This window comes from Acanthaster planci, linkage group LG08, assembly GCF_054643075.1.
Source record: "Acanthaster planci isolate LZ-2023a linkage group LG08, COTS_SCS, whole genome shotgun sequence".
NCBI lineage: Eukaryota > Metazoa > Echinodermata > Asteroidea > Valvatida > Acanthasteridae > Acanthaster > Acanthaster planci.
Window position 1 is genome coordinate 10,437,358 of NC_141784.1, and position 24,744 is coordinate 10,462,101.

The 24,744-nt window shown below is 42.2% G+C and overlaps 2 protein-coding genes across 6 annotated transcripts in view; one reads left to right on the forward strand and one right to left on the reverse strand.

The window, feature by feature from the left end:
- Nucleotides 1–1,654: 1,654 nt before the first annotated feature.
- Nucleotides 1,655–23,032, forward strand: LOC110989693 (uncharacterized). 2 transcript variants are annotated; one of them, XM_087139938.1, is made up of 12 exons: nt 1,655–2,073; nt 9,401–9,567; nt 10,634–10,772; nt 11,029–11,183; nt 11,687–11,949; nt 12,718–14,974; nt 15,945–16,111; nt 16,881–17,055; nt 17,749–17,944; nt 18,983–19,074; nt 19,665–19,742; nt 20,634–23,032. In XM_087139938.1, exons 1-12 carry the CDS (start codon nt 2,008–2,010, stop codon nt 20,860–20,862), a joined length of 3,984 nt encoding a protein of 1,327 aa, XP_086996064.1. In that variant the 5' UTR covers nt 1,655–2,007; the 3' UTR covers nt 20,863–23,032. The 2 variants fall into 2 exon arrangements, with proteins under 2 accessions (XP_086996064.1, XP_022109952.2); XM_022254260.2 differs by lacking the exon at nt 19,665–19,742 and having other exon boundaries at nt 1,656–2,073.
- The window catches only part of LOC110989694 (C-type mannose receptor 2-like), a 48,199-nt gene continuing 42,640 nt past the window's right edge, over nt 19,186–24,744 (reverse strand). For 3 of the 4 annotated variants that reach the window (XM_087139934.1, XM_087139937.1, XM_087139936.1), the window contains one exon: nt 21,310–24,027. In XM_087139934.1, coding sequence (XP_086996060.1) covers nt 23,901–24,027 — 127 coding nt within the window. In that variant the 3' untranslated portion in view covers nt 21,310–23,900. Of the gene's footprint in view, nt 19,201–21,309; nt 24,028–24,744 lie in introns of those variants that run through there. The other variant, XM_087139935.1, reaches the window with a different exon arrangement.

Here is a 24,744-nt window from a genome sequence, read left to right on the forward strand (position 1 = left end):
GATTTATTGTTTGCTACGTTCGGAAATGGCAGTTGAACATACAGTGAATTCTATGATAAAGTGGAATTAGTCTGATCGATCCAATACAAATATGTTTTGGTTTTCTGTTTGTTTGTTTGTTTTAATTGTTTGCTTGTTTTGTTGTGTGTTTGTGTTCATTTATATAAGAGTTTGTGCGCATTTAATAGTTCGATGGGCGCTAGAGTGACACGGTAATGTCCACTGTACACTCACGGATCTAGGATTTGTCGAAGGTCATGGCAGGTGTTCTGGTCGCAAGAATAATGGCGTTCTATGGGCATTTTGTAAGGAATTTCCCTTTGCAATTCCGTACACCAGATAAGTGGCTTGCAGTCCGAACAAAATGAGGTTTGTTATCATGCCCACCCCATTCAAAATCGATATTGCTGGCTTACGTTGGCACATCAATTTTTTAGGATTTTTTTATTCACCTTTACGAAAGGCTTTCATTGAACTTGCAATGACCCCTTGTGCATGATGACCATGCCGTCTACACGTGGACACAGACAGCAGAAGGCCTGCTGGGCATCGCAAGGCCAATATGCGGGGTCCAGCTGGTCAGTAAATTCATTCTTGATACTTTACCATCGCCACTCGCCTAATTTCCCATCACACTGAGGCTAAATCTGTGTTGATATCACGACTGGCTTGTCTGGCGATTTAATATGCTTAAATAATTGGGCTATCATTTAAAATGCGAGCGAACCGCATGACACACGACCTCGGGCGGATTGGTGGCTTGTAGATCAGGCCACTGTGATCGAAGGAAGTGAGGCTTGGCTGTGTGCCCAGAATTTTGCCGGTTGCGTGGGCGAGCGTAGTAAAAATGTTGCCTCTCGACAGTATATTTTTCAACGCGTAGATAGCATTTAAAATGTTGTTTACGCCCTTTTTGCCATATAATCCCATGTATGTCGGTGCGCTGAGAATTTTTTCCAAAGAAAAGGACGGAAAAATGCAATCGGCTAGTCGAGACAGATGGTCAAATGGTCAGCATTCCTACCTCCATGCTTCAAGAGACTACACCACTTGGTTTAGTTTAGCCATCGTGTATAGTCAAACAAATAATCTTTCAATCAAAAATCCCTCGTATTATGAAATCCACTGCATGACCAGGCATATCGTTATGGTTGAATAACACTGCCTGGGAATTAGCTGCCTAATTGACGAATTCATTGCTGATGAATTGAAAAGAATGAAAGCCTACGGATTTGCCTTCGATTTAAAGCTAGAATGAAAATTAATGTCAAGTTACTAAATTCAGTCACACTGCACTTTAGGGACATGTGATTCTACCTCCATGATCATACACAGTTTGACGACTAAATGCATATTGGTTGAAATAGAATTAGGCCCCTGTCATATTATGTTGAACAGAAACATGACTTTTGAAAGGTAATTCCATTTTGCACGCTAATGAATGCTTCTTTTACTAATGTATATACCCATTTCCCAAAACTGTCAAGGAAAAAATATAGTTCTAGGTTAGTATTGAAAAAAAAAGACCCAGCAGAGAGAAACATAAATTATTTTCTTGTGGGCGCCCGTCTCCCGCGCTATCACCATCTACGCGTTCTTTGGCACAGCGTCATTCATTCATAATTATTGTTTTGGGCGTGAACGTGTGTTTGTATACAAACCACGAGTCCTAGCGCTAGCGCGTATTCACGTGCCCATAACACACAATCCTGCTTCTGATTTGGACTGCGTGCGCGTATTTCCACGCAGCAAATGTTCGTATTTTTACAAATATCTGTGTCTGCAATTCCGTAAGGTGGAAGATTTTCTAGTCGGGCGACATTGCAAGCCTGTCTGCTAGATCTTTCTCTGTTGCCATCGAAATAGATGACCCAAGGAAATCGGACCATCTTGGACTGTGCATGTGTGAAGTAGTAAAACTCGTCAACACACGCGCAAAACGAAGAGCGCCCCACAGTAATAGAGAACATTGAGAACATTGAACGTTACATAAAAGAAACCTTGAAGATGGAGGCGTACGGTGGAAAGGGATTCCTTCGGATTGTCGTAGTCCTAGTTGCCGTTACCTTACACGTGAGTATGGCCAGTTGATTTGTAGGCTTCAGTGCACACAGTTAGTAGGCTTCCAATGTACACTACATATACATGTAGGCCTAGTCACTTTTTTTACTCTTTTTGTACGCGTGCGTGTGGCATGCATAGTGCATGGCTACATCATGGCATATCTTGAGCTGAGGAGAATCTGACAATTGTTGCCCCTTTTAAATACTAAATATTGTGGAAAGAGTTCCACGATATACGGACAACACTTGATGCCCCTGGCTCTGTGCACAAACCAGTATGAGGCTTGTCTGAAAAAAAACTTAGGCCTTCGGAATTTTCTGAGCTAAATTTCATTTTGTGGTGGCTGTTGTAACATTTTGTAAAAATTTTAATTTTCAAAATTCATATTTTCAGTGATTACTGTTTGTTCTTTGGAGATGGAAGGGACTGACTATCAATAAAGTCTAAAACTATAGAAGACCTTAAAAGTATTATGGTTTTTTTTGGGGGGGGGGCTTATATGACGCATTCCTGGAACTTAGCCAGCCAGGAGGATTGCTTTGTGTCGCAGGCATGGCTGGACAGCCTACGCCTTGAATGTGAAAATCGTAATAGTTTTAGGTCGCGGCATTCATTTTCCCTTGCCGGTCCAGCGACTGCACACATTTCTGTACACAGCTTACAATGTACATGTACGGTACATGTACATGTGTACAGCCGAAACTCCTTAGTATGCAAGTCAACCAGAACCGCTGTAGCCTGTTTGTATGCGAAACCGCCTGAAATATTTCAAGGACTTGTACCTGGAAAGAGAAACTGTTGAGCCATCACCGCCAGGCATTGTTTGCGGTTTGCCATTATGTAACGTGGACCTGATGAAATCACTGTATTCATGCAAGGCAGCCATCCAGTACCCCCAGAACTGTGGGGGCCGCTCCGCTCACGGTCAGACCCCGTAGTTTTGGGGGTAGGCATCCAGCAGGTGCTAATTGATGTATCCTGAAGTTATCTTGAAATTTCCTGGAAGTGTTTTTGTTTCCGGCGGTGTGATATTTGTATTGTATAAACATACAGCAAGGAACAGAGAACAACCATAATTTTGTGCCATTCACATTTGAGTTCAGTCTCTGAAGCCATTATTTCGATCGCAACCATTTAATGTAAACTACTGACAGAAATAAAGATAACGTGTATAAATCTGCGCCTCAAAACGTCTCCTGTACCAGTGATTCCCCACTTCAACCCCAATTTGTGTAAGAATGTGAAGGGAATGGTAACTTCGCATGCCCGTACTGCCTGTTAATTTATAATCAACTTAGTTACTTGTATCGACACGGCTCATGAATCGCATTAGTGCAACAAATCTGCCGTATGGCACCACAGCCACGATTTTTTGATCTTCATCCAAACTGTGATCCGGAATCTTGTAAAGAGGTCATCACTTTAAAGACGAAGTGGTTTATCAATAAAGCGTCTTTCTGAGTCCCGCAAAAATTCAAACGGCTGCCGTATGTCGCGGCCAAGAAATCATCTCATTAGAAACATGATCCCCTCGCATCTCAACGTGCGCTACCCTTGATCGTTGTCGGGGATCGCCCGAACATGTCTTGCACCATTCCTTAAAACATGGAGCTATGCTTAAAATCAGGTCCTATCTGAAAACTCGAGTAAGCCATGCAGCTTTTTTATTACCGCAGATATCGTTAATTGAATTAAAGTGAAATCAGGGCCCTAAAAAGTATGCAATTTTCCATGCATTCTTACTATTTAGCACACGGCATCTGGGTCATAAAGGAAAGTTACGGGTATCTATATCAATCAGTGCAAGTGACTTGACTAAGTTGAGACGATGTTAGCCTACTAAGCGCAGCCACAGCGATGTTACTCCACAGCGATGGTTCTTTTGTGAAGCAAAACAAGACATGACTTGGCACTTAGCCGAGCAAAACTGCCATAATTGGACTTTCTTTTTGTTTGGTCCGTTAACGCTCAGCACAAGTCTTTACCCACAGCATGGGTCACTGTGAGGGGGCGGTCAGTTGGTTCCTGTGAGACTGTCTTCAATCCAAGAAAAAAAATACGCCCACTCTACATCATTGAGCAAGTATACGTGCGCGAAGCACGGAGTAAGCGTTGGCAGAGCAAAATTGTGTCGTCTTTGTTTGCTTGCTCGCCTTTTTCCGGGGGGGCAAAAGGGGGGGGGGAACTTAAGGAGGCATCCCTGAAGTATGCTATATAAATGGTCATTTCTCGTTCACTGACCAGTAACCTTTATGTTGAGGTGCTTGCGGGAACCAACGGAAATGTGTGGACACAAGTGCCCCCCCTCCCCGCCCACCCCTTCCTTGACTGTCATGCCGTGTCGATTTCTCTCGTGATGATAAAACACAACTTCCTGAGAAAGGTGAACTTCTTGGAAAAAACACCCGTACGGTCACTGTGGCCTCACGTTCCCAAACGAGGGAAAAGCGGGTCTTTTTCTTTGTTTTGACCCTCTAATGGGGGGGGGTGACACTTTTTTCCACTTGAGTAAAGCGGGCAACCTGGAAAAGGATTTTTGCGTTCTGATCGGACACACCCAGCTTCAGTTCGAGCTTGTTGCTTGACTGGCGCCATATTGGCCATACAATTTAGCCAGGTTGATAAGACACATCGAAACGGGAAAAGGGTCCATAATATCTGCGCAGAATACTTGCTTGTTCGCATTATTTTGGCCCTTTTCACGTCGACTTGTTTATGTGTCCTCACAGATAAACTGAAAGATGACGTTTCAAACTGTTATCAAACTTGTTTTTTGTGTGTGTGTTGCTTCTTTTTGATAAGATACAGTGCACGTGGGTTCATCCAGGGTTTGTTATTTGTAGTAAATCCAATACAGGCCTCTGTTACCACAGCTTGTTATTGAGGGACAATCTGAAATTCACATCGTTTTCAGGCAGGCTTATTTTCGGGCACGGTCCCTTATTAAGCATGCTCAGACAGCGCCTCATGTGAGACAGAATATTCCAGGGAGGAAATCATGACATGCTCTGCATGTGAAGCGTGCAGTCTTTGCGGACGGTGCGTTCCACTTTGCCGTCGGACATTCCAAATATATCTGCATTCGATTTGAAAATGTAATGAACGGGTTTGTTATCTGTGTTATCAGTAGCCATGCAAACGCAAGGGCCAAAATGTCAGGGCTGCTCTTCGTACAAACGTTTTAAATGTAAATCTCAAATCGCTGGATATTTCTAATAAAGATGTTGAGTTAATGTCATTGCACTGTCAGTTGCTTAACGTATCAAATTTCAGCCTCAAAACGGTTTTGCGAAAATGTGAAGGATATTTTTTAGTCTTAAGTCGTAAAAACTGAGGTAAAATAACACAAAAACGTTTTCTTTATTTCCATTGTTTAAATTGTTATTATAGAGTGCACAGCTCTAATTACGATCCATCTAGATTTATCTAAGGCGTTAATTCAACCAATTTATCGGTTTTGGTTTTTTGTTCTGTTTTCCTGTTTCTTCCTAATTACCAAAAGATACAAGAGATGATCCGCGAGGAAGCAAACACCACGTCGAGGAAGGCTTTGGTTTTCACTTCGCGTGGTTGTCCTGACTTCCATTTTAAAAGCAATAAATTCAGAATGGACAGTTTTCAAAGAACAGACGTCTGCGCTATGTCTTTTAGTTTCTGTGACTGGTATTTTTTTTTTGCTTTTACTTTCCATCTCATACGAATAGCTTGTCTGTCTTTTTAATAAATAAATTTACGCTGCGGAAAACCATTGTTATTCTTTATTCCGTACTTTAACATTTTGTATCCCTAGTTTATTTTCTTGTTTGTTTAGAATTCATCTCAAACAAAATATTTCGTTACCTCGGGATTTTCCACACCACAGACATAGTTTCCTTATAAACATATATGGTTGTTGCATCATTTTGTGGATATGGCAGACACTCGACTTCTAACCATAAGGAAACCGGACGGAAGTTGTATAACTGGACCTAATTCCAACAATGAAGATTTTCCGTTTGCCACACAATCCTCTTCCTCGATCTCGTCCAGTGAGGACATGTCTTTGTGATAATGCATATTGTAAGCAGAGAATATTGCTCCCTGTGACTGGTTGAATAGTAGCCAGTCCGGCCATCTCCACACACGTGGAGTTTATAAGGTTACAATCAGCAATTTTCTATCAAGCAAAAAGTTCCAACATTCGGCAACAATAGGTTATGATGATAATGATTTGGCACTTTTTCCTTGCGCTACATCACGGCACCTGTTCACATTTTTTGAGTAATCCTCTGAAGATTGCTAAAATCTATGAAAGACATCTTTAAAGTTAAAACAACGAAAACGTCTTTGTTCTGGATCCAGGCGTCGCTTCCAGTGAAATAACCAGGAATTACATAGGGTCAAGGTTGAAGACAACATTAATAGGCTGAAATATATTCAATTTATGCAGATTATCGGGAAAACACCCCGCGAGAGGACCATCGATACGCAGCGCGGCGTTACTGAATTTCAAAACAGGCACCTTGTGTCGTGTTGATGTCCGCAAAGGGTGCAATATCGATTCCTAAATAAATCATATTGAAATTGGAGGATTGAAGGCTGTCAGGGTTCAAAGATTCTGCATGTATCACTGCAAAGATTATTCCTGAAATGTGAACCTAGTATCTGCGAGGAATTTGAACATGAAATCCAAAACAGTTGTTTGGAGGTTGATAATTAATGCATATTTACGGTATGCATTCCCATTGCCTCGTCTCTTATCGCCAGCGACCATGAGGGTTTGCATATTTATCTAGCCTTGGACCCCTGCGTTTGTCGGTGTTTTTCGTTCGGGTCACTTAGTTAGCCCTCTTGATAGTCGAGGGACAAGGAGGGGATTTGTGGTAAATAATCTGGTGTTGAAATGTTGCAAATTCAAACAATGCTGGCACCCACTAGTATACAAAAGGGCAGGGAGTCGATGAATGTGCTCTGCTTTTAACACCTAGACTAATAAGATCAATCAACTGTACGTGTACTTGCCAAAATCTCGATGGCTATGTACATGTACAATACCGAGAGGTTCTTACCTCCAGCAATCACGCAAGTACAGGTGCATTGCCGGGGTTTTGTTTGCAAATGTCCAAAGAGTATTCGTTCCGTTTAGGTTGAATTACTAATTAGCTTATGAAGACACTACATGTATTGTTTAGTCTATTGTCGCTTTTGGAACTTTTTGCAACTTAGTATTCAGTGCTTTTATAATCTGTTTTCACCATCCAGATTTCGCTCCTGTAGCATCAGCGCCAGTGTTCCAATTTTGCTTTTAAAATGTCCACCCCGTAAACGATGTATTATTTCACTCCACTCTCTGCCCCCGTGCTATCAAGCAGACGCCTTTCCCTTGGCCAACTCCGTCACGTTGTTGTCAACTGATAAGGGCTGCATAACGGGGGTGAAACTTCAGTTTAGGAAAAATGAAACCTCGTTTCTTGAAATACACAGGAACTTACCTGGTTCACTGACTTCCAAGAACAGTCCCTTTTTGCATAAAACTATCGCTCTTTTGATCATAGAGCTGATGAAATGAAATATCGCTTTATTTGCTTTGCGGTACGTGCATTTCCTGTACCCCACAGTGCGTAACCTTATATTACACCTATGTCTGCGCCAGAATTTGTTGGTCTTCATATCTTTTCCAACAAAATTTTTTTTGGAGTTTTCAAGCTTTTGCTTTTCTTTTACCAAGTTTGACCTGTACCATGCAACATTTTGTGGATGTAATGAGACAGGCACCCGGTCATTTGTAAACTGTTTGTATCGACAAGTTCGTAAACTGAGACTTACTTAACAGCAGCCCTTACTTATTTGTCACTAAATATTTGTTATCCATCAGTATCAGAGTTCACTTTTACGCTGTACTGACTACCTTCACTAAATTGTTGATCAATATCCCGGGATGTTTTGCACCCAAATTGCAAAATCCGCCTGATGAAAAGGCGTTGGAAGGAATGCCACACTTTAGCTGGCTTTTTGCCAGGATTGTAGCTAGCCGATCGCGGCCACTGCTTTGTACTATCTGCCCACATTTTCGACCCCCCCCAAAAAAAATCACGTGGTAGATTCTTATATATATGTTTATTCAGTTCCGAAAAACTTAAAGTATGGCTGCAATGAATTTTGATTGAAATGCACTGAAAAGTGTATGATTTTAAACAATTAAACTTATCCATGGAACTGAGGGCGCTGTTGCTGTGACATCCAGGGAAGACATGGTTCAGGGCATAGGTGTTTCTGTTCAAATTGTGAACCCAGAATTTACCTCCTTAAAACATTTCTGAGAGAGGGATTGGCATTTTCTTGTTGCTATGCACATGAACAATATTGAATCAGCAAAGAAGAGAAAACTGAGACCAGGAAAACCTACAAAAGTGCAGAACTTTTTTGTGTACAAACCAATGTTACATTGAAGCTTCTTCCTGAGGTGGCATCACAGTTTTGCTCATGAATATAGAAAGCTTATTAGCCTAAAAGCAAAAAAAGGCCTTAAAATACCCTTTGAAATAATGAAACAGAAGTTGAAAATGGGTTAACTGAGGCAGTAATGTGCATTTTAGAGGTTTGAAATCACAAAGTCTATTACAGCCACCCTTTAATCGGCCACTGAAAGCACAGAGAGAGTAGTGCTGCATTTAGCGGTGTGTCCACTATCCATGCAGCTCTAGGTTCAGGGGGGAGGGGGGATTAAATGCAAATGCGGCTTCGGGCTCATTCAGCATGATGTTGGAGGAGAAAACTCAAACCCAAAAGAGAACTCAAAAGCCTTAATCACAGTCCCGACACCCTTGTCTTTGTTAGCTGGTATTGTTTTCTTAGGGTTTTGGTGCAAATTTTTGATAAATAAATATTCCGATTACTTTCTTTCCTACTCACCTATGGAGAATTCCTTGTAAAAACAATGTCCGTGGGGGGGCAGCCAGTTATGCATCCAGTTGTTCCCCCCCCCACAGGATGCACCATTGGCTGCATTACTAAATAATTTGCCAGCTGTATTTTGTGTTGCAAGTTGATATGAATCGAAGTATGAGATACTAATTCTAAATAGGAGGAGGAAAGAACTTGTAATAATGAACAGCAAAATGGAGTAAAATAGCTCAGAAATATGGGACATGATTTTTCTGACTAAAAGTTGTTCTCTACACAAAAGACGACGTGCGTAAGCGTATTCTTCTTGCTTCGAATTGAAAAAGACAACAGTGTTTATTGAGTTAACACATGATGCCGCCCCTTTTGAAATATTGTTTTGGCAATTATTGCAAAGCACCGAATTTTGTGATTTAAAATACGACTTGAGTCGATCCTGTTGATGCTCCTGCAGGTGAGGGATGTCTCGGTGGATGCATCCGTGTCGTTTGCCCTGAAGCTTCATTCCTACAGTAATCCCTCCAATCGGGAATCAGACGGGGACTGTTGCGACAACCTCTGGGGGAGTTGCTCCAATAAGTGCGACAACAGATTCATTATATGTCTGCACCGACAGGATTCGTAAGTTACATGCACCTGCCCATTCAGAATCCTCCCTTTCACCACTGTCAGAAGTCCCTGTTAACCACCCTAGAAATGTTGTGGGAAAACTGCATCCTGCATTATTTGCCATCCCGTAGCTAAAATTACAGTGGCGTGACTGAGTTGAGAGGAAATGTTATACGATAAATTTTTTCCTGTTGTTGCTGGTACTTTTCAAATATGGTTGCAGAAGTTTTTTTGTTTTTGGTTTTGTTTTGCCTTCTTTTGTCTTCAAAACATTCAACCATCACTCCTAACCATCCTGAGGTATCGCCCCTACATAACGGTAATCAATCAGGATTGGGTGTGGGTTTTTTTTTATCCTAGTTTTCCTTTCTTTTTGCTTCCTCATACACTCGTACACCATTTGGAATTCCTTGGGAGAATAGCATGTTACAACCAAATAATGGCCACTTTTTTCTTGTTAACAGGAGTAAACACATCAATTAATGAGCAGTTTGTTTGATGCCTGGAAAAGGGTTTTTCTTAGGAAATTGACAGAGCTCGGAAATACCTTTCGTTTGGTATACATATTTTGCCTGAAGGGGCTTCTAGGGGGTATTGGGTGAATAGAAAAAGAATGAAAAAGATAGAACATTGTTTTCGTTATTTTTGCCCAGATTAAGAGTGTTGACAATGGCATGTCATACTGATATGAACAAACTGCACTCAGCATCCCACCAAAGTGTATGTAGAACAAGGTTTATTCAAGGCAGAAGGATTGAGCATGCTGCTTAAACACTCATTTTAGCATTGCGGAGTTCCCGCAAAAGGTTCTCAGCATAAAATGTAAATTACTTTAGCATTTAGTAATGTGCTTGTTTTAACATAAAACTGCACTATGTTGTTTTAATTATGAGCAAGCCTAAATTTCAGACTTGTGTGATTTTTCATTTAGAATGTCGGCAACACAAAATGCCAAAACTTGATGAACTCAAAAAGTAACATTTCATACCTGGGCTACTAGCATCTTTCTTTGACACGCAACAAAGTGTACTTCGTGTCTTTATGTGGTTTTTATGCCCTTCTGTTTTCCTCTTTACAGATCAACTGCTTTTCATTTTTGCCAGTACGGTCTCGCCATAACAGATTTGGTTGCAGATGGAGAAGATGTCTTCAACTTCCCCTCACCTATTCCAAATGGAATCTCAAATCCCATCAGAAGAAATCTGGCGTCGTGGCCAGTAGGTTTTCAATTTGTTAATTGCATGTAGCATCAGGGCAGACTAGTGCCTTAATTGTAAGCCATGAATTCTCCACAAGTCGAATAGCAAGTAACAGTGATGAAACAACAACGAAAACAAAATGCCCGTGGAGCAACTTCGTTAATACTTCTGAGGGCATTTGATGGTAAATCACTAGATGGACCAAAGAATATCTCTTAAAAGAGTGTGAATATGCTGTTGCCATATTTTTGAATGGCTTCTGTTTTTCTGAAAGGGTGGCATCCGTGTCAAAATAGATGTCTGGGATAGTGACAACAACAATGATGACCATGTTGACTCGTTCGTTGAGAATCTGAATGTGGCAGCTGCATCAAGCGAAGATGTCGCGTCGCCAACCTCTTTTACTTTGGACGGCCCAGGATATGCCTCGTAAGGTTATTTGAGCATTTGCACAAAAGAACACGCCCCAAGTATGAGATGTTTTTGCCACAGAGAAATGACATTTACCTCCCTTTATCCTTCAACATCCACTGAGAGGATGTTGCAGGATTTTGAGGGTCATAGGACGGCACTGCCAAGCTTCTGTTTGTTTACATGAGACTTGATACTGAAGGAAAGTTTTCATGTGCAAAGATCGTGCAAGTTGTTTCCTGCATGATGGGGAATCCTGCAGAATCCTGGTAGTTGTTCACAGAGTTGGTTTCGTTCAGATTTTGATTTTTTTTTGGAGATGCGAAGTGTGAATTGTTCACAGTGGCATCAAAGAAAGACTCAAAATTTGAATGGGGATGGTTCTGAGAAGAAAAATATTGAATGAAAGCTTCAGACAGACGTCGGGAATCATATGTTGAGATGTAAACTTGGTTCGCTGAAACTGGCCCCAATGAATGCTCTTTGCTATCAATTTTGTTTTCCTGTGGGTATCTGAATAGATTGGTGGTTGAGCTCACTGCCTATTGCGATGCCACATACTATGGATCTTCATGTAACGTACAGTGCATTCCTCAAGACAGCGACGAGGCAGGTCACTTCACCTGCAACCCAACCACCGGAGCTCAAGTGTGCCGTCCAGGGTACGCTGGTGACCTCTGCAAGGAAAACATCGATGAATGTTCCTCTCATCCCTGCTTGAATGGCGGCAGCTGTGTAGATGGTGTCAATGACTATCAGTGCACCTGCTTGGCAGGATACGAGGGTAAGCTTAGGTTTTAAAACAAACGTGTAATCGAAAGTGGAGCAGAAAACCTTGAACTCTAACAAATTATCTTGGACTTCCATAAGTCTCCATCTCACAGCCTGGGAAAAACATGGACACATTATTGATCAGTTCATGGTCCCATCTTTTCCTGTAGTCTGGTACGGCTGCTGATATTGTTCTTTTTGACAGAAGAATCTGAACATTAATGATGTCCTTGACCACGCAGCTGCATGGTGACTGACATTATAAAGAGGACCAGGGTGTTCAATGAAATTACTCTCACAATTCCAATGTACCTTTCATAAGGGAACATAAGTTTTTGATGGATCAGTGAAAGATAAAAACGACCAAAAATAGCAGGGCATTCCATTGGAATCTTAGCATAATTTTGGATTTTTTTCCTAAAAACTACTCATTTCACAGCTTTTCTGATTAAGGGTCAGTTTCATTGGTCATTTATTTTGAGTTTTCTTCCTCATGCATTTATACAAATTAGAGTCTTCTTCCTAACATGTAAAATGGTATTAAAAGTTGTGATGCAGCCCCTTGGCAGTTGTGTAAGAAATGTTCTGGATCACTTCCAAAATCCATAACTAAACTTGAGGAAATTGTTTGATTTCAAGGGGTACCAAGCCCCATAGTGGTTTAGGCCTTCCATCTTCAACCCTTGAAAATCCATTAAAAAAGCCTGGTAGATTTTGAAGGATCTGAACACACAGGTTTTGTTTCAGTGACATTAGTAATGTAATTTATTTTTGGTACCAGGGACAAACTGCGAAACAGACATTGATGAGTGTGGCAGTGTACCCTGCATGAATCAAGGCTCCTGCGTTGACCAGCCCAACGGCTATACATGTAGGTGTTTACAGGGCTACGACGGCATCCTTTGTGAGAATGACATCAATGAATGCTTGAGCTCCCCTTGCCTGCATGGTGGCAACTGCAGCAACTTGATTGGCAGATTCCAGTGCAGTTGCCCAGTGGGTTACCATGGTGAGCGGTGTGAGACTGACTTGGACGAGTGTCTATCTGACCCTTGCATGAATGGCGGTGCTTGCACACATGGAATTGGGAGCTTCTCTTGTCTGTGCCAAGACGGCTTTGAGGGGGATCGCTGCCAGGTCAATATCGACGAATGCGCCAGTAATCCTTGCCATGCAGAATCAAGCTGTGTGGACAGTGTCAACGGGTATGAGTGCCTCTGCATCGAAGGCTTTGCCGGTCCCACTTGTCATGTGAATGTAGATGACTGCATCAACGATCCTTGTCAAAACTTAGGCACTTGTGTGGATGGCATCAACTCGTTCCACTGTCTCTGCTTGGCAGGGTACGAAGGGGACCTCTGCCAGACAAACGTTGACGAATGTGCTAGTTCGCCTTGTCAGCATAATGGCACATGTGTGGACGGAATTGACAGGTTTGACTGCATTTGTGCAGGAGGATTTGAAGGTCTACTGTGTGAGGATGAAATAGACGCTTGCCTCAGTGGACCGTGTCAGAACGGTGCTTCTTGCAGCAGCAGGAGGGGTCAGTTCCACTGTGCATGCCCTATTGGTTATGCAGGGGTTTACTGTCACGAGAACATTGACGAGTGTTTGGGGTTTCCGTGTCAGAATAATGCAACGTGTGTTGATGGAGTCGGCAGCTACGAGTGCCTGTGTCTTGCTGGTTTCTCCGGGCTGAACTGCGCTGTGAACGACGATGAATGTCTCTCGAGCCCTTGCTTGAATGGGGCCACCTGTGTAGATGTTGTGGATGGGTTCACATGTCTGTGTTCGGTTGGCTTCTTGGGTCGGACGTGTGAGACCAACATTGACGAATGTGCTTCGCGGCCTTGCGTAAATGGCGGGACCTGTGTTGATGGCATTGGAATGTTTCGCTGTGATTGCCTCACTGGTTTCTTTGGGCTGACCTGTGAAACAAACATCAATGAGTGTGAGAGCAGTCCTTGTCAGAACAATGCGCAGTGTGTTGATGACCATGGCCATTACATATGCGTTTGTGCACTCGGCTTTGAAGGAGTTCACTGTGAGACTGAGGTGGATGAGTGTGCTCCCCAACCTTGCCAGAATGGTGCAACGTGTGTGGATCAAGTTGGAAACTTCACGTGTGATTGTCCCACGGGATTCCATGGCAGACATTGCCAAATTGATCTCAATGAATGCGAGAGTGTACCTTGCCAGAACGGTGCTACTTGCATTGACAGCCCGGGCAGCTTTGCTTGTTCGTGTGTAGCTGGATTTGTGGGTCCATCTTGCCAAACTAACATTAACGAGTGTGCAAGCCAGCCTTGCATGAATAATGGACACTGCATCGATGCTGTGAATGGCTACCAGTGTATGTGTCTGCCAGGGTATGGTGGTGATCATTGTCAGACCAACATTGATGAATGTGCAAGCATGCCTTGCCTGAATGGTGCATCTTGCATGGACAAGTTACACGGCTACGAGTGTACCTGTGTCCAGGGTTTCACTGGGGTTACGTGCGAAGTGAACATCGATGAATGCTCCAGCCAGCCTTGCATGAACGGAGGCACGTGCTATGACCACATCAACAGTTACCAGTGCGGCTGTCAGCGTGGGTTCGTCGGGATTAATTGCGAGATGAGCGCCGACGATTGCGGCCACCAGCCCTGCATGCACAATGGCACGTGCAATGATGGGCTGAACGAGTACAACTGCACCTGCCTGCCGGGCTTCGCGGGCGTAAACTGCGAGCTGAACATTGACGAGTGCCAGAGCAGCCCATGCAGCAATGACGGGACGTGCCTTGACAAAGTGAACAGCTTTGTCTGCATCTGCAGCGCGGCGTTCAGGGGCATCACGTGTCAGTACCCTGTCATCACTTGTCTGGACTGGGACTGCCAGAACCAAGGGACGTGCGTGGAGACCGGAGAGAGCCAGCCTCGATGTGAATGCCAGGAGGGGACATCAGGGGAACACTGTGAGATTAACAGGAACGAATGTCTGAGCTCTCCCTGTCTGAATGGTGGCACCTGCCAAGACCTCATCAATGGATACAGGTGAGTTTAGCACTCTAGATTGCAAGTACCATTTGTCCCATGCCAATAATGGCTCGCCAAACCATAAATATTTGCCCCAAATGAGATGCCAAACCATTCAAGCTTTAAATATTCTTCAGCAAACCCCACTCATTTGTACGTATGGATGGGGAGGGCAAGCTTAGGGATGAAGTAGCTTGCTTACATAACATCCTGTTTAGAAGCTGGACTCAAAACACCAGACATTTGTGAATGCATTCCTGAATACATTTACCCCTCAGACAGTCTCCTTGTGCAACTTGACTTTGTGTTAACATTTGATAATGCCTGTTGAGAAATGATAATGCCTGCTGTGTAAATCACATGCTGGCACCTGAATACGAGGCAGTTTAATCAATTCTAATTGGTTGAGAGTCTGTGTGCAAGCAGCTCACCACACACACTTCAAGTCCATATAAGGAGATTCTTTTGGACAACTTGCACAAGAAATATACCATAAAATGGACTGGGTGTTTGAGAAAATTGAAAGTAAAATTCCAGAACAAAATCGTTGGAAATCCATCATATTTTGACTTCTTTTGACTGAGTGACTAAAAGGGTATTTACAAATGGGAATAAATATGTGTTTGGCTGGCCTTACTGTTTAAGACCAGCTCAGGATACTGAACACTGATAATGCCCCTCGCCTGCGGCTCAGTCATTAGTCATGTCCATTCTTCTGAGCTGGTCTTAAATGCATGTTTAAGGCTGGCAAGCTCATATTCGTTCCCTTAATAAAAAACCCCAAAACTGGGCCAAACCCCCCCTCAGCGGTGCTTAAAATAAGAACCCTGGCTTAAGACTTGATCAAAATTAAAATTTGATCACTTAGACAGAAAAGTAGCCATGATGCTTCTTTGGATGAGGATCTAAAACTGTTAAACACTACGTTTTAACTGATAGTTTATTCCGTCATCAGTGCTCATAAACCTTAACGCATTTTTATTTTCAGCTGTGAATGTGACGCCCAGCACACTGGTCTTCACTGCGAGATCCGGCATCCCACGAGCCCCTGCCAATCCTCACCCTGCATCGACGGTTCGTGTGTTGAGTCCTCCTCAAGGCAGACCTTCAACTGCTCATGTCAGCCTTTCATTATTGGCAGACTCTGCGATAAAGGTCAGTACAACTTCTTCACCCAACCACAGGTGGCGCAACCACCGTGAAATATCTGAAGGGGCACCCTGCCAAGTGCACACGTTTTCAAAGGGGCACTGAACTGTGGCTTGTACATAAGCCCTGCAAATGGGCGGGACGCAACCCACCATAGTTTAGCCACTGCCTTACTGACATGACTGCATGGAATTTTCTGCACTTCAAAATTAACTCTCTTCCATGGCAGATGATTTAAAATTTCATTTCGACCACAACAACTGTTCACAAAGGCAGTAAGGGTGAGCGTGATAAATTTTCCACAACATTACATGCAAGGTCGGGAAAATTAACAGCGATTGCGGAGATATGCAGGTAGTTTTGCTCTTTTGGCACAGAAAACCTTGTGTCGATGGCTGTATGCAATGCAGCCATTAAATCACGTACAGTTTACGTTCCTTTGATCACCACAGATTTTAGTGATTTCAATAAATTTCTACTTTGGCTGTTTCTGAATAGCAGGTGATAGTTGCTTGACCATCAAACTATACCTACCAGTATTGTTTGCGCCATGCTTAAGTTCATTTGCGCTTGCTCAAAATGATGCAAACAATAGTAGACTGGTATGCTTTCTTGCTTGTTACCACCATGCATCTCGGAAGTCTCCTATTTGTTAAGCACTGTGTGTTGAATGTAGAACTCTCTTTGCAAACTTTCTCCAAGTTGCCAATTTTTTGTAAAATTCCTCTGTACTAATAAGAAATTTTGATCAAGTTCTGTTTCTTTTCATGATTAGTTGACGAAGCCAAGGTGTCATTTTCTCTTCAACTCAATGGACACCTTACACACACGGCCTCCATTGCCCAGCGTCTTCAGCGGGTCATTGAGGTCAGGATGAAGGGCAGTGACCCCGTGGGTCCCGTTGAGGTCATCATCATCTCATTGGCAGAGTCCAACTCGTTACTGTCAAAGTAGGTTCCTCTAAGCAAAATGGCTTTCCTAAGATATTTGATGTGTGCATAAATGTTGCACGTGGATTACCTACCGGTAGGTTACCTTCTTCACACTTGTAGACTGGTAATTGCCTGCTTCTTAACATGATTTAGGCCATGTTAAGATATAGGATCCAAAGTGACAATTGTGTCCCTGTAACACCTGACAAGACCTGCTTATTTTGACGTGGAATTAATCGTTGACATTAACTTCAAACTGTATTTGTATTTACTACAGGGGTGGGTTCAGGATTTTGTGCTGGGCTCAAAGAGTTTTGTGTGTGGGGGGGCTTTCAACATGGTCGCAGTTGTAAATGTTGAGGTTGGTGAAGTCATTTAATGTCTTTGCTTTGTCCTTCACCGTACACTCAAAGTAAGACCCCTACATGTCTATGCTTTTTGTGTCTTAAACCTTTTGATGTAGACCAATTAAAAGCAATTTAAATTTTTAAAAACAGGCAATGGGAGGTAGGGTTTGAAACCCTCCCCCATCCATGCCTGTGCATTCATATTCTTCCCACTGATTGAAAACTTCACCACCTGATCACTTGGACCAAACAGCTGCTTCCGGTCACAAACGTATTCCGCCTCACTTTTGAGAGTGGTTAAAGGACGTGAAAAGTCTTACCTGGGGCTATTGTGAGCTAACACTGTGTATTTCCCCCCACACAGCGCCCCCTATACCACCGTCATGTTTTACGCACGCTTCAATGGGACCCTCCAATCTTCACAACGGCTCCAGGATGTCTTCCAGAGTGCATCCTCACAGGACATTGAACTTCTCCTCTCGCCATACAAGATATTCAAGGAGAAACCGCTGTCAGTGGCAGAGCAGAGCAAATCAGATCGCGGCAACAAAGAAAACAAGGTTCGCGACATTTCTCTCTCCTCCCCGCTATTTGTTGCCAAAGTGACTTTTCCTGTAGAAAGTTTTCAAAATTTCTTGAACCTTCACACATAAGATTGGGGCTAAAGATTTTTACTATTAGCATAGAAATCATCTGTCATAACTTAAACTCTTTGCATCAGATCCCCTTGGCCGCAAAAAGTTTAAACATCACTTTTGATAACTTGGTTCAAGGTGATTCTTATGTGTAATAGCACGGCATGAGAACCGAGAGGCGTCGCGACTGGGCAGATGTGGAGGATGTGGCACCAGTTGGCAAATAGAGCTTCGGTGGTCAAATGAATCCAAAATACAGAAATGATTATAATATGGTACATAAACAATATTTGTGTTAGCCATCAGCGTGCCCCTGAAGCATGAAATGTAGCGTACCACGGATTTCCATTTCAACATGAGGCTGGCGAACAAGTTAAAAATTGGCAAAGTGACTCTACCACGCACACCCCCAAGAGAAAATGCCTTCGCTACGCCCCTGGTTTCTTTTCCCCTTCTCATCAAGTCAAGCAATATCCTCGATTAAGGGACAGGGAATTGGCCTACTTGATTTGTGTCATTAGGCACGCCATTTTGGCAAGTTACAGCATCTTGGTGGTTGAAGATGCCTGTGATAGGTAACTGTGAACTACCAACTGCCTGTTAGCATGATACCACTGGCTTCTGGTGCTAGTGATGGGACTTTCATAATGTTTGAACACAGTAAACTAAGCACCAGATAAAATTTTACCGAAAAAATGTTAGGATATGCATAGAAATTAGCATCAAGAAAAACAACTAGACAGCAGAATATTCAGCAATACACTTCCAGCCCTTAAAGTTACAAAACTGTAGAAACTATGGTTTTAGAACTTAAAACTTTAACTTAAAAATGGTTGTTTGGAGCAAGGGTGAAGGCAAACACTTAAATTTATGTTGTTTCAGATCGACAAACTTGACTTTGAGCTGTAAATTCATGTTTGGCCATTCACACTTCTGATCTTGATTACTTTCTTCTTCTTGCAGACCTGGCTGGCCTTGCATTGGTACATCATTCCAATTGTCATTTTAATTCTGCTCGTTTTGATCCTGCTGCTGGTAGCAAGAGCCCTCTATCGGTGAGTAGTAAACTACTGTTCTCCCAAGATGTCTTTTCGGATGGTCTCATTTGTATTTTTTGTAAACTCTAATTGGATAGAGAGCAGTGGTGTATGAGGGGAATGCTGCAAGAGTCAGCTCAGAACCTGGAAAAGAAAAGCGAGCACTGGCAATTGCATTCCTTGTTAGGTGCTGCATTGTTCATGATGCAGCAAGCACGATTTGCAGCCCAAATCATTGAGTACCAGGAAATGGGTACCCTAGATACCAGCCCCCTATTAAGTTGGACTCTTTGTGCCATAGAGTGCCAAAGTGAATATTTCACGTGCCAAATTACATGAATGAAAGGCATTATCATGAAGACCAGCACGCGAACCAACACATACGGGTACCGCATAGGTTTGCACTACACTTTCCGTTTCAAAATGACGTCACATGTCGGTACTCTATCGGCAGAAGATATTATACCTGCATCTTGTGAATTTAATCAATTCCCCCCTCCCCACCATTGTTGTGAAAATGTAGGTATTCATCTTTCGTGTTAGTGTTGTGTTAAATGTTCTTGGCATAGCGTTCCTAGTAACGTGAATACCCCGTGCTACTTCTTCAGGTCATCCTATATTCAAGAGCGATTTGGACTTTCTTTAGTGTCCAACAATTCTGTAGAACCTGATGATCTTGATGAACGGTGCGTTGTGTCACCTTTTGGTTTGAGAATGCATCGTAGTGTTGCTGAAGTAAATGTAGAGCACTCCGCCTTTTCTCGTAGTGTGCAATAGATTGCTAACAATCAATTAAGATGCATGCTACGGGGCAGCGCGGACATCCGGGATTCTCGCGCTGGTGAAAACTGCAACCATGGTGACGTACGCACACACCTGCCAATCCGAGGATCGGGTTACACCATCTTTTCTTTGATCAGTACGTACGTGCATGCTCGTTGCAGTTGTTTTCAGCGGCGCGGTTTGGTTCCTACCCGCAATTCAGTGAAACTCCTGGATATCCATGCTGCCCTATTCGCCACTGTAGACACTATCATTTAGCACACGTTAACATAGAATACCACAATGGTCAAATATCACAGTACTGATTTGTGCATTATTTTCTGCTGACAGAATGTTTTCTTCTATTTTACAGACATGAAAGTAGTTTACACACATTAGAATGTGACACTCCCCCCCCCCCGATTAGATTTGAGAATAACTGTCTTGGTGCTTGTATCTAGACTGTACGTTTCTTTCTCAGACTGACTGTCTCCCTGTGATGGAGAGCTGACAACAAACGACCAAGATTTTTGTAGCATGCATTAGTTGCATCAGTAGTGTACTGATTTAGACCTGTGCTTGGTATAGTTCCTTGGAGCACATTTTCCAGTTCGACTAACGGTATGACTCCAACTTCATTAGTATGAACTCCTCAGTCATCTGGGAGCTTTGCAGTTCCTTCCAAAGTCCAACACAGTACAATAAACCGTTTCCAATCCCTTTGACCCTTACTGCTCCTTTTGAAATACGCTACTAACTGAATGCTTGCATGTTACTTGATTAATTTTAAGTAATTCCTTTTTTTTGTGATTTAGGAGGCGTCGTAGAGGGGAGTTCATTCGTAGCGGAAACATGACGGCCAACTTTGCCAACCCCGTCTACGCCCAGTACTCCCCAGCCCAGATGGACGACCACGACCCGTGCGCGGTGCCCATGGGAGGGCATAAATTCATTAGCGGGACCGTCGTCATGGATCACAGTGACTTCACGGATGTCCGATTAAGCAACGGATCGGCGACAATGTCAACCTTTGTCCCCACTTGAGGGTATCGTTCCCGCAGTGAAATCTGTCCAATAATGTTCACAGTGCAAATGCGTCCACCATTTTTACTTAAAGTTGGACTGTCTTTTTCAGCTATGTCTCTGTTTAGAATTTATTTCACCAAGTAAAGGAATTTAGAGTTTGCATAAAATGCTTTGTGTAGCGAACTATAAGCAAGTAGTTTAAATAGGAAAGCAAAATGCCTTAAAAACATAATGCACAAAACACCACATTGCACATTCCAATGTTATGTGTTCGAAAAACACACTGTTTTTCAATATTTGAATGTATTTTACCTAGCAGTAAAGTACTGTAACATTCCAAGCGGTGGCAACTCAAAACTTTCGTAAATGACCACTTTTTTGTCACACCTATTTCTTCAGTGTAACAACTAACAACATTTTCTTGTGTCAATACAACTAATTCTGAAATACTTACAAATCAAACGCTTACTGTTGAATTAATTTATTGCTCTGTAGATCACAAATACTTATCACAGCTTGTACGTAATTAGTGATTACAAAGTGCAGGCATTTCCAAAATGTGCATTTTTTATACATAAATTATTTATGACATACGCAATTTGCACCCAACTTGTTTTGTACCAATATAAATGTGCCATTTTTATACTCAAGCACCCAATCCCCTTAATGTTAATCTCTGTACACGTACATAATATTTTCCGTAGTTAGGCAGAACATTAGGGCATGACCGATTACCCTCCGGCAAGTGATCTTGAGGTCTTAATGTGACGATTTCCTTATTACCATTCATTGTCTGCATGTTGTGCCTTTTATATGATTGTAAATACATGTCATTTGAAATCTGAACTTACAATGTACATACTTGGGAGAATTTTCTGGCTTCATCTCAACTAGTATTTTTGTTTTCAAATTATTGATATGATCAAGTAGTCCTGAAGCCTCAGATCTACTAGGGAGTCTATGGCTCATTTAAAGGTCATGTAGATGATAGGACAAAGCATCCTGCTTGAGGACACAAAGCAACTGGGTCATTCCATGAGGTTGGAGCACAATTTGTGACGGTGTCACTTGCTACATCCGCAACTTTTACCGCCTGTCATGACCTATAGAGTAGGTTTTTAATTTTGAAAAAATAAAACACATCTCTGTATTCAGCCTTGCAAGATGTATAACAATGTCAATTTGGAATCCACATGCAGGGAAATAACTGTTCATTTTTATGGAACCCATGTAACAACTGACACTGTCACAAACTGTGTCCCATCCTCATGGAATGACCCAGCTCACATCGTGGTCCAATGATAGAGGTTGCTCACAATCTGTGCTGAAGGTCTTCGGACATGACACACATTTAACTGAATTCTGTATGCTTGTATAAAAACTGCAGGCTTAGTCTTGTCTAACAAATGTTGGGATTTTCTTGTTTCTTTGGGATTTCTTTTCTATAAAAGTGAAGATGTACATGCAGTAGTGATATCCATGTGCATTTATGAGAAAACAAATTTGGTCTTTTTTTCAACTGTCCAAGTCACCCAAAGAGCTAAGATTTGTGTCTGCAAGTGAAGATGTTAACAGAATCACCAAAGTCTATTGGCATACAAGAACGATTCACAACCTACGCCAAAGTCAAATACTTGGCTCAAAAAGTTGCAGAGGGACCCTCCCCATTCCCTGGGGATCCAGGTGTTCCTTGATGTGATGGATGATCAAAATGTATGTACATATTTAAATTGATTATTATCTGTTGAAGATGCTGCTACAGTAGTGTATATAAATAATTGAATGCACTGATAGTGTGAAACATAATAAAATGTAGTGCTGATGATGATGTACCTTGCAGTTCTAGCTCCAACGCGGGCAAAGATTTCTGAGTAATGTAACAAATTGTGTTCCCAAGCAACAATCTGACAATGTACCATCCACTCAGAATATCTGCTTAAACATGTGAGCATTACCAAATTTGGCAAACAGGAATAATCATCTCGGCAGGCATATGCTATAAGATTTTCCACATTAACTAGTGTGAGAAAAAACAAGTGAATTTGAGCTAATTATTTAATAATCCGTAACTGATATGTAGTTGTATACCACTGGGATTCTATTTAATTTTATACCTGTATACATATTATGAGCTTAAATGATACGTCCACCTTGATGGATAGCTTATAATAAAATGCGAGAAAGTGAATGTGGTTGTGTGTATTTTCACAGTAGTGTGTAAAGCCGTGCTATGACCTGGTGCGACTATTTATTTCAAGGCTGTGCTGAATTTCACAATTTTCACATCTTTAACCCTAACCCTCCTCAGTCCTTCACCTGTTGGAGGACTGAGGAGTGTTAGGGTTAGTAGTTTGTAGTCTGGACTCCGATTATAGGGTTTGACTTGTCTTGCACAGGCCTACTCAGGAGTAGAGGTGGCCTAGTGGTCGAGTATATAATTCTCAAACATGTGGCCAGGCTTTGAATTGAGCAGTTGGTTTTATATTGTGACCTTGGGCAGGTCACTGTTACTACCAGCCTGAGTAATGCCTCTCTCCATCCAAGAATGTAAACGGGTACCTGTGAGAGTAGACGTGGCTGCATCAAACTAATATAGGCCCCGTGGATATGAGATAATGAATAATAGTAAGCACCTTGTAGTCTTGGTTGTACCATCTGGCAATTTGGAAAAGTTCTCCATGTCCCAAGAGCTTTGTCACAATGTGTGGTGCATTTTACATTATATTGAAATTGCATCTAAATATCATAATGGGATACACAAGAAATTACATTGCAAAATATTACAAAATTATATTGCGCGAGTTCAAAGTCTTATGTTGCTTTTTATCTGTGGCTCTTGAGTTGATTGGCTTGTGTTCTAAGGGTAATATTAAAAATCACAAACATGAAATCCAAACTATTGTACCAAATCTGGAGCAAATTGAGCTGAAGTCAAGGTTCAGATAAGGACAGGTAACATTTGGTTTAGAGTCAGGAGCATTCAATGGTGTATCGGTAATATTAAGGATCTTTCACGCTCACCTGATGCTACTGTGACCTTAGGCACCTGTGATGAATTATGCAGTGGACTCGTCTGCAACAGGTGGCAGATTGAAGGGCCTGGACTCTGAGTCCAGACCTGGACTCGAGGGTACAGGTCCGGACTCCGAGTTTGACTCTGATTCAATGGGTTCAATCCTGTTTCTGGTGAAAAAAAGAAAGAAATTGAATAATATTTGCATATCTAAAACCTGGAGAGTCTGAGAATCGTTTTCAAAGATAAGATTCTGCCGTAGAGAAAGATCTGAAGAAAAAATAGGCAGAAATTAATTTTATTGAGCATTAACTAAAAATATTTCAAAAACAGTTTCTGAATAGTCTTACACATGAAATGCATCCACTGAATGCACACGCATACCCAGGGAATGTCTAAAGACAGAAAGACATGTTTTCCACTCAAATCTCTTAGTATAACTGACAAAGCTAAAAGTGAGATCAATTGTTTTACAAAATACAATGGAATAAACGAAATCTCTGTAGTCTACAGCCTGCAACCTACGCAGATTACCAATACCTATGCATTATTTCGTAGTCCGTTACTTTCACTCGCTAAATTCTCGATCACCAATAGTGCGCCCCCACTCACTCGCTCCCCGCAAAGGGGTCGGCCATGTTCGTCCTCTTTTTCTTAGCACCATTACGTTGCGGAACGTGTTGTTCCGGCTCCGAATTTTTGGGACTTTTTTTCCTTCGCTAACGCGTGTTTCGTTGTTATTCCTCGATCACCTTGTTTGTTTATTTGTGCTGACTCCTGTGAATGGTAAGATTGTTCCTTTTTCATGTTATTTCTAGACATTTTACCGTTCCCTTTTCAGTCTTGCGCAGGTGGCAAATAATTCTGTGCTATGCCTGCAGACCCCT